This window comes from Bombina bombina, chromosome 3 (genome assembly GCF_027579735.1).
Source record: "Bombina bombina isolate aBomBom1 chromosome 3, aBomBom1.pri, whole genome shotgun sequence".
Classification (NCBI taxonomy): domain Eukaryota; kingdom Metazoa; phylum Chordata; class Amphibia; order Anura; family Bombinatoridae; genus Bombina; species Bombina bombina.
In genome coordinates, this window is record NC_069501.1 from 1,062,368,311 (window position 1) to 1,062,379,015 (window position 10,705).

At 36.9% G+C, this 10,705-nt stretch overlaps 1 protein-coding gene across 1 annotated transcript in view; it reads right to left on the reverse strand.

Moving 5' to 3' along the window:
* SOAT2 (sterol O-acyltransferase 2) overlaps positions 1 to 4,985 on the reverse strand; it is a 149,380-nt gene extending 144,395 nt beyond the window's left edge. The window contains exon 1 of the mRNA XM_053708323.1: positions 4,728 to 4,985. Coding sequence (XP_053564298.1) covers positions 4,728 to 4,803 — 76 coding nt within the window. The 5' untranslated portion in view covers positions 4,804 to 4,985. The remainder of the gene's footprint in view (positions 1 to 4,727) is intronic.
* Positions 4,986 to 10,705: the final 5,720 nt, after the last annotated feature.

The following is a 10,705-nucleotide window of genomic DNA, read 5'->3' on the forward strand; positions in this document are numbered from 1 at the left end:
GGTTAGAGAGAGAGAGAGAAAGGGATACACAATCACACACAGAGGGTTATAGAAAGAGAGACACAATCACACACAGAGGGTTAGAGAGAGAGAAAGAGAGAGATAGACACAATCACACACAGAGGGTTAGAGAAAGAGAGAGAGACACAATCACACACAGAGGGTTAGAGAAAGAGAGAGAGACACAATCACACACAGAGGGTTAGAGAAAGAGAGAAAGACACAATCACACACAGAGGGTTAGAGAGACACATAAGGGATGAGAGAGTCAGAGGGGGAGGAAGAGAGACAGAGAGAGAAAGAAACCATGGGGGAGAATGACACATAAGGAGAGAGATGGATAGATAGATAGATAGATAGATAGATAGATAGATAGATAGATAGATAGATAGATAGATAGATAGATAGATAGAGAGAGAGAGAGAGAGAGAGAGAGACACACACACAAGGGGGGGGAGGGACTACTGCATTTTTAAGTACTATTTTAAGTAACTATCAAATGCTAATAGTCTACAATCTATTTTAAATATCTGAAACAGAACAGCACATATGAATGGGAGCATTAATAAATTATTATTTTTTGTCTACGTCAGGGTTGTCCAACATACACCTAAGGACTGGATTACATGAAATACTATAGCTATAGGAGCCATGGAGAATATTTGCTATAACTCATTCTAAACTGCTTGGTTTCATTTTACATTACCATGCTTTTGGTCTAGCTTACTCTTGTCAAATAACAACTCATCCATACAAACAGCAGAGCTACAGAGAGCTCAGAAAGTGAGACTATAAATTAGTGTGCAGTAAAGAGGCAAGCTGCTGGGTGTAAACTTTGAGTAAACAAAATACAAAAATGATCCTTAAACTGCTGTAAAAGAGTAAAAAAAAGAAAAAAACACTAAACCACATTCATTAAATTATAATTTTCACTAACAGAATCCCTTTCAGTAAAATCTAAGGCTGCAGCACTTACTTCAATAAAATGTGGCTAAAACACTGCTCTCTCTGGAAGTCTGTATCTCTTCCTGCTCTGTAAGGAAGTGACAGTGGAACATTCCACTGCACTTGGAGGGGAAGTAAGGAACTCTCTTTTTCACTTTAGCAAAGCTGGCAGCTTCACAGGACAGCACCAAAATAAATTAAAGTTGTTTTTTTCTGTTTTTGTTTTGTTGTATATGATTAAACATCCAGCCCCAACCCTAAGTTCCACTTACTAATGCCTCTCACTGGATTGGGTCAGCCCAAATAAGACTGCCTCAAATAAGCAGTTATGGGCAATGCAATGATCTTAACCATTTTCATCCAGTAGGTGGCGCAGCATGTTGTGTAATGGTGGGCAGACCTGCTTGTGCCTCTCCATTGCACAACATGTAGCTGTGAGAAAAAAAAATGCTGGGGGAAAAAAATTGCATTTTTTTTTTTTAAAGCCAATAAAAAAAAATATATTTTTGCCCATATGAGAGGTGAAGCCCTGCCTCACCTGCCTCTAGTGACTGCACATCACTGCATTGTAGCTAGCTTAGGGTTTATTTTTATCCAGGCGGCATCTTCTATCTTTATCCATCCGGCGTGGAGCGGGTCCATCTTCAAGACATCCGACGCGGAGCATCCTCTTCAAACGAAGTCCAACTGAAGAATGAAGGTTCCTTTAAATGACGTCATCCAAGATGGCGTCCCTTGAATTCCGAATGGCTGATAGAATTCTATCAGCCAATCGGAATTAAGGTAGAAAAAATCCTATTGGCTGATGCAATCAGCCAATAGGATTGAACTCGCATTCTATTGGCTGATACAATCATATTTAAATTATATTCAAGTTAGGGGGGTGTTAGGGTTAGATTTAGGGGTTAATAAATTTAATATAGTGGCGGCGACATTGGGGGTGGCAGATTAGGGGTTAATAAATATAATATAGGGTTCTGCGATGTTGGGGGTAACAGATTAGGGGTTCATAAGTATAATGTGGGTGGCGGCGGTGTCCGGAGCGGCAGAATAGGGGTTAATAATATAATGCAGGTGTCGGCGATGTCGGGGGCGGCGGATTAGGGGTTAATAAGTGTAAGATTAGGGGTGTTTAGACTCGGGGTTCATGTTAGGGTGTTAGGTGTAGACATAAAAAGTATTTCCCCATAGGAATTAATGGGGCTGCATTAGGAGCTTTACGCTGCTTTTTTGCAGGTGTTCGGTTTTTTTCAGCCGGCTCTCCCCCATTGATTCCTATGGCAAAATCGCGCACGAGCACGTTCAGCCAGCTCGCCGCTGACTTAAGCAGCGCTGGTATTGAGGTGAGATGTGGAGCTAAATTTTGCTCTACGCTCACTTTTTTGCGGCTAACGCCGGGTTTCTAAAAACACGTAATACCAGCGTTACTGTAAGTGAGCAGTGAGGGAAAAATGCTTGTTAGCAACGCACAGCCTTACCGACAAAACTCGTAATTGAGGCGAATGTTAGGATTTACCAGTGCTAAAACTATTAATGCAAGTTTTAAAAAAAAAAAACAACAAAAAAAAAACAGTAAAAAATATACCTTTTACAAAGTGTTTTTTAACTTATGAATGAAGGTCGCCTTTATTTTTTGCGCTGGTAAACACTAGCATTTTTGAAACACTAGGATTTACCATCACATTAAAAATATAGATTTTTACCACCAAATGAGTAGATATGCTGGTGTTAATAATAAATCCCTCTGCAACTGCAAACAATAGGAATGCAGAGACAGACAATGTAATTTAAAGGGACACTGAACCTAAATGTTTTATTTCATGATTCAGATAGAGCATGCAATTTTAAGCAACTTTATAATTTACTCCTATTATAATTTTTTCTTCGTTCTCTTGCTATCTTTATTTGAAAAAGAAGGCATCTAAGCTATTTTTTGGTTCAGTACTTGTTTATTGGTGGATGAATTTATCCACCAATCAGCAAGAACAACCCAGGTTGTTCCCTGAAAATGGGCCGGCATCTCAACTTACATTCTTGAATTTCAAATAAAGATACCAAGAGAATGAAGAAAATTTGATAATAGGAGTAAATTAGAAAGTTGCTTAAAATTACATGCTCTATCTGAATCACAAAATAATAAATTTGGGTTCAGTGTCCCTTTAAGGAGAAATATTAAAATGTTTTCCTGCGCTAGAGCATTTAATTATTGCACTATTGCTTGCCCAGACCTTTGTATTTATTTCCTGCAAAAAGGTGAAACACATAGTTAAAGTCAACTCTGGAGCAGCAATGTAATGCTGAAGAAGAGCTGAACAAAGCCAGTAATTGGTGACTAAGCACACATTCCATCCCTGATTGACCCTGTGGCTCCATTCAATTTAGTATCTGCAGTGCATTAATGGTCTGGACCCTTTGTGGGGGTTACACAGATGTTAATACTATAGTGCTATAATAAAATCCTTTAGCCATTTTTTTTCAAAAGTGCTTTGCAACATAGTATAACAAAGCTACAAATACTGTTGCAAAACACTGCTGCCATAGAGTACTTAGGGACAGTTTACTCAAAAAATTTCTCCCCTTTATTTTGTTCACAATGATCCACTTTACCTGCTAGAGTGTATTAAATTGTTTACAAGTAGCTCCTTTACCCTTATATTGGCATTTGAAATTGTTGATTTAGTATGTGGTATCCCCACCTATTCTGAAAGTTTGTGGCCGCGCGTACCAGCTATAGATAAGCTTTGTAAACACAGCCAGCAGAAGAAATTACACTCCCAGTCGGATATAGCAGAAATAAGGTAATAAAATGATTATTTTCCATTGTTCTCTCAAAGTACTGGTGATTGTTTTATGGACAGATATAAGATAAAGAAGCAGGTATGTGTACACAATGTGATACAGTAATGAGATCTGATTATACCTACAAGCTCAACCCATTTTATTAGGTTGTGGCTTCAAAACACAAAATCAGAGCTTTAATATACACAAATAAGCCTTAAAAAGCTAATTTTCATACATTTTTTACTCTGCAGTTGGTAAAAAAAGCAATTGTAAACACATTAAGGGAAAAACTATTTTACAGTATACTGTCCCTCAGCTCTTATGAGTCAACCTAGTTTCACACTTTAATAAAAGATACCAAGAGAACGAAGCAAATTTGATAATAGAAGTAAATTGGAAAGTAATTTAAAATTGCATGCGCTATCCAAATAATGAAAGTTTAATCTTGACTTTACTGTCCCTTTAAAGCCAACAAAAAATACGTTTGTTTACATCTGATGCTGATGTATTAATATTCATTGACTGATATGGGCATTCCCCGTCAACTTTGTTGGTATCAAAGAACAAAGCATTCAAAAGTCTTAAAATACGTCATTTTACAGCAAAAGAAAAAAAAGGACTGACTTTTATAATTATTTTATCTAGGTGGAACAAAAAAAAAAGTGTAATGCCCATTTAATATGAACTGCTTTTAAAAGCTTGTGGTCTGTCAAGCAACTGTAGTGTTAAAAGTCTTAAAGTTTCAATTTAATGTAAGCAGCTTTGTTTAACTATAGAAACACTGGCAACACCTTTTCAATAAACAGAAAGAACAATAACAATAAAATCCAAAACAAATATTAACAGCCAATAAATTGGATAATAAGAATTTGTTCAAAATCAATTTGAAACACTAAACTTAAATATAAAAGCTGTAGCTTCACAAAGTACTCCCAGAACCACATAAAAACATGTGTATAGGAGGTCAGGAATGTATTATACTATCAGCTGAATTTAGTTACCATTTTCCACTTTGCAGGTTTGGTTCTGTAATTGCTTTTTCTTTCTGTGCCTCACAGTTTCTTCTATAGGCTCCATGTTGTGACCCAGCTGTGATGGACTCCAGGAATATTAATAAGTTCTTACAACATTTTATGACTCTTTAGTAGCAAATAGTCCCTGACCCTTTCCTTTTCCCTCCACGCAATGATATGACTGCAGTTGCCTCTGAGCTTAGACTGACAGCCTGTTTTGTTTTGCACCTATAAGAATCTCTCCTGTCTTCCCCCTGTTCTGGGGAAATGACAAACTTGTGCAAAGGTGTTTGGCTGCTGACTGGAGCTCCACTCTAGACAGGAAACATGTGACCTCCACTCAAAGGTTTGTTTTGTTTTGTTTTTTTAAATAAAATAATACTTTCCAAAAACCAAAACAAACTTACATTTTATTTAAAAAAAATCATCTTATATTGCAATAAACAGATGGCAAACATGGCACATTTTTTATTATGTTTTGAATAAGTAACTGGTATTTAAAAAGGGATAAAATCATTTGGGCCACTGATTTCTGTGTGGTTATATACAGGGCATGAACCCCATCATAGGACAGACATGTTCTCAGCCTGGCCCAATGCTTTTTATGGCAAAGAAACTGGTGCCAACCTTGCCACTTCATCTATTTTACCTTTTATAAATAAGTAATTGGTTTTTAAAAAGGGTTAAAATCCTTTGGGCCAGTAATTTATGTGTGGATATATTATATACAGGGTGTGAACCCCTTCATAGGCTAGACATGTTCGCAGCCTGGTCCAACACTCTTTATGGTAAACAAACTGGTGCCAAACTTGCCATCTCATATATTTTAGCTTTCTGAATTATTTATTATTTAAAAAAGTTAAAATAGTATGGGCCACTCATTTCTGTGTGGATATATACAGGGCATGAGCCCCTTCATAGGGCAGCCATGTTCTCAGCCTGGCCCAATGCTCTTTATGACAAACACACTGGTGCCAACCTTGTCAAATCAAATATTTTACCTTTTCTAAATAGGTTACTGCTATTTTGAAAAGGTTTCTTTGCCATGTAATTCTTCGGAACAGTCTGAAAACACGTGGATTGTATAAAGGGGCTGATGCCTTATATAACCACACAGAAATCAGTGGCCTAAAGGATTTTTACGGTTTTAAAATAGTATTTATTTATTTAGAAAAGGTAAAAAATATAAAGTAGATATGTGCATGGCAAAAAAATTTGGTTCGGTTTCGGTTCGGATTGATTTAGATTTTTCGAATTTCGGTTCGGATCGATTCGAATTTGGCAAAATTTCAATGAATTCGTTTCGGATTTATTCGGATTCGAATGAATTCGTTTTGGATTTATTCGGATTTGGATAAATTCGGCTGAATTTGGTTCGATTCGGTTCCGAAATCCAGAATTTCGGTATGTTTTAGGTGGGATATGCTCAGAGACTTTTATTTTATATATTTGGAATTGTTTTAGTACTATTAACTGTCATTGCACTGATTGAGATATACTTTATGATATTTCACCAATTGATTTGATATTTAATATATTGACACACGAGGTAATTTACAATTGTTTACCTAGGGCGCCCCCTATCTTATAGGATATTAGACTAGTATTATGTACTGTATATTAGGTGTAAATACTAGTGTAATACACAGCCATCCGAATCTACCGAATAAAGTCAGTAGTTAAGAGCTTTATGGGCTAACACCGGAATATAAAGCTCTTAACTACAGTGCTAAAGTACACTAACACCCATAAACTACCTATGAACCACTAAACCGAGGCCCCCCCACATCGCAAACACTATCATAAAATTGCAGAACAATTGGGATAGAATCCCTGGAAAGAAATGCTATGTAGCACTCTCTGCCCAGACTGGGGTAGAGACCACTGATACGGTTTAAAATTTAACTTTTATTGGTTTACCTTAAAAATTTGTTTAATTTTAGCCTGGGTTGGCAGAAGGGATTTTCAGGTTTTATTCACATGTACACATAGACCCTTATTATAAGATTCTTTGTATTTTGAGATTAACTTCACTTTTTTGAATTAGTCTATAATTAACCTTGTTTGTGTATGAATTTATTCAAAGGATATCTATTATACCTTTCACTTGTATTCTTTGTGATCATACGGTTGCCATCTCTCTTATTTATTGTTGTATTCCCCTTGTGGGTTTAAGCATATAGTGAGTTTGAACAACCGTTTTTTAGGTTACTGTCAAGTCCGGTGACTATACGAATTTAGGTCTGTTTTCCCTCTAACCGCTTAAAAATAGAGCGATTTTGTGTATACTACATAGTACTGTTGTCTAGAATGACACTCATGTGATTTAAAATGACAATCTTATAGTTGGATTATGATTGACACCAGGATCACTAGCTAGTGCAGTGTAGCCATATTGTGTTATATTGTGTCGTCACCCGCAATAACATCATAGATACAACCAAATTAAATATAAGGAATCATTGAGTCTAATAAACTGCATGCAAAGCAAAACCCATTACAATAAGTGGGGCCATAAATAATATAACACAATATGGCTACACTGCACTAGCTAGTGATCCTGGTGTCAATCATAATCCAACTATAAGATTGTCATTTTGAATCACATGAGTGTCCTTCTAGACAACAGTACTATGTAGTATACACAAAATCGCTCTATTTTTAAGCGGTTAGAGGGAAAACAGACCTAAATTCGTATAGTCACTGGACTTGACAGTAACCTAAAAAACGGTTGTTCAAACTCACTATATGCTTAAACCCACAAGGGGAATACAACAATAAATAAGAGAGATGGCAACCGTATGATCACAAAGAATACAAGTGAAAGGTATAATAGATATCCTTTGAATAAATTCATACACAAACAAGGTTAATTATAGACTAATTCAAAAAAAGTGAAGTTAATCTCAAAATACAAAGAATCTTATAATAAGGGTCTATGTGTACATGTGAATAAAACCTGAAAATCCCTTCTGCCAACCCAGGCTAAAATTAAACAAATTTTACACTAACAAAAGCACTCAATAAATAATGAGAAACTAACGCACCAACAGATACCTATTACAGGGCTCTTATTACCCCTACTTTATAATAATACGTGAGTACCGATTCATTCAACTACACAACTAAGACTAATATAAGAACTAACCGGTCTCACGAAGTGCCAAATAGCAACTAGAGAGAGTTGCTAGTGGCAACTTGAGATAGAGTGATTTTAAGTGTCCATGTCTACCCATTCTTTTTAAGGTAAACCAATAAAAGTTAAATTTTAAACTGTATCAGTGGTCTCTACCCCAGTCTGGGCAGAGAGTGCTACATAGCATTTCTTTCCAGGGATTCTATCCCAATTGTTCTGCAAGTTCAGTACCAGATGCTAGCACCACTCCTCAAAAGAAATATAATATATTGATACTAAAATAAAATATAGTATCTTAAGCAATCTAAACCAATGAGGAGCTTGCCTATATAGTACCCTTGTTATCTTTGTGTGTCAAACTATCATAAAATTATTTAACCCCTAATCTGCCGACCAGACACCGCCGCCACCTACATTATAGCTATTAACCCCTAATCTGCTGTCCCTAACATCGCCGACCCCTACATTATAGTTATTAACCCCTAGTCTGCCCCCCCCCAACGTCGCCGCAACCTAACTACAAGTATTAACCCCTAATTTGCCCTCCCTAACATCGCTGCCACCTACCTACAATAATTAACCCCTAATCTCCCTCCCCAACGTCACCGCTACTATAATAAAGTTATTAACCCCTAAACCTAAGTCTTACCCTAACCCTAACACCCCCTAACTTAAATATAATTTAAATAAAACAAAATAAATTTACTATAATTAAATAAATTAATCCTATTTAAAACTAAATACTTACCTGTAAAATAAACCCTAATATAGCTATAATATAACTAATAGTTACATTGTAGCTATTTTAGAATTTATATTTATTTTACAGGCAACTTTGTATTTATTTTAACTAGGTACAATAGCTATTAAATAGTTAATAACTATTTAATAACTACCTAGCTAAAATAAATACAAATTTACCTGTAAAATAAATCCTAACCTAAGTTACAATTACACCTAACATTACACTATCATTAAATTAATTAAATAAATTAATCCTATTTAAAACTAAATACTTACCTGTAAAATAAACCCTAATATAGCTACAATATAACTAATAGTTACATTGTAGCTATTTTAGGATTTATATTTATTTTACAGGCAACTTTGTATTTATTTTAACTAGGTACAATAGCTATTAAATAGTTATTTACTATTTAATAGCTACCTAGTTAAAATAATTACAAAATTACCTGTAAAATAAATCCTAACCTAAGTTACAATTAAACCTAACACTACACTATCATTAAATAAATTAAATAAATTAAATACAAATACCTACAAATAAATACACTAACTAAAGTACAAAAAATAAAAAAAGAACTAAGTTACAAAAAGTAAAAACATAATTTACAAACATTATAAAAATATTACAATTTTAAGCTACTTACACCTGATCTAAGCCCCCTAATAAAATAACAAAGCCCCCCAAAATAAAAAAAATCCCTACCCTATTCTACATTAAAAAGTTACCAGCTCTTTTACCTTACCAGCCCTTAAAAGGGCCTTTTGTGGGGCATGCCCCAAAGAATTCTGCTCTTTTGTCTGTAAAATAAAAATACAACCCCCCCCCCAACATTAAAACCCACCACCCATATACCCCTAATCTAACCCAAACCCCTCTTAAAAAAAACAGCGAATGCGTGAGGTGGAGCTAGCCAGCAAGCTGACAAGACGTGTTAGGGAAGAGCTCTCTCCTACTCCCTAATATAATCGATAAATATACCTTATCTTTACAATACTGACCGACTTTTTAGGAAATAAAAGTGATCGGTTAGTAGCAAGGACACTTTTTGAGCACCGGTGAGGTGTTTGGAGGAGAGAGGACTTAAGTCAGTGTCTTCACGGACTATCCCCTGCAGACGTATCCGGAGGTGCTGCACACTGATTGCGGAGCCAAATCGAGCCTGGACTTCCACACTCTGGTGACACTCACCGCTGCCCAGGGATAACCGTGTCTTCTTATTACTGCTGCCCGGAGGGCCGGGGCTCCACTCCGGTGCAGCAGTATAACAGCGGAGACCACAAGTTCCTACCCAGCGTGTGGAGACCGGAGCCTATACACCATCAAAGGACTTACCCGTTGGCCGGAGCTAACCTGCTACGTTCCGTCTGTCGGACCTCTTTGCCCACCCTCGGCTGAAGATGGAGGTAGGCTTGCAGGAAAGTCCCAGAGGCGAAGGTGCGACACGGAGATTTTGGCGCGCATAGCCGCTATCTTGAGTATAGGCATCTTGATCCCGGGACCTGTAACAGAGGAACTAAGAAGTGCCCTACATTAACCTGTGACAGCGGGGGTAAGACAATCAACTCACAATAGCCTAATAATATACTTGGGTCTAGCCACGCTGTCACTTGACCCCGCACTAACTCATACCCCCGGCACGGGGATGATACGCTCTGCGCCTACCTGTCTCTTTCTAGGCCCAACGGTCCTTAAGACTCTTTGCTAGCCCTACACTCACAGGGGTGACAGTGCACAGAAGGTGGAGAACTTTTGACATACCCTGAAGCCACTGTGGTCCACTTTACAAGCAGTGTAAACTAAATAACACAAATAGGCGTTTACTTTGAAATCCTGCCTCACTCCTTACAGTTATTTAAAGGCGCTTTCATACAATAAACTGACATCTATATAGCTCCTTTTTGACATCATGCATGCCTGAGGTCAGAAAAATAATAGAAATTTGGAGGACATACACTCTCAGCAGGACATGTGAGAGATTTTACTACATTCTCCCTCTGACACAAGCTGGAAATATCTGAAATTCAGTGAAATACAGAGCTACCCCAGAGTTTTCACTCACAAGCGCCACTGTATTAACTTTGG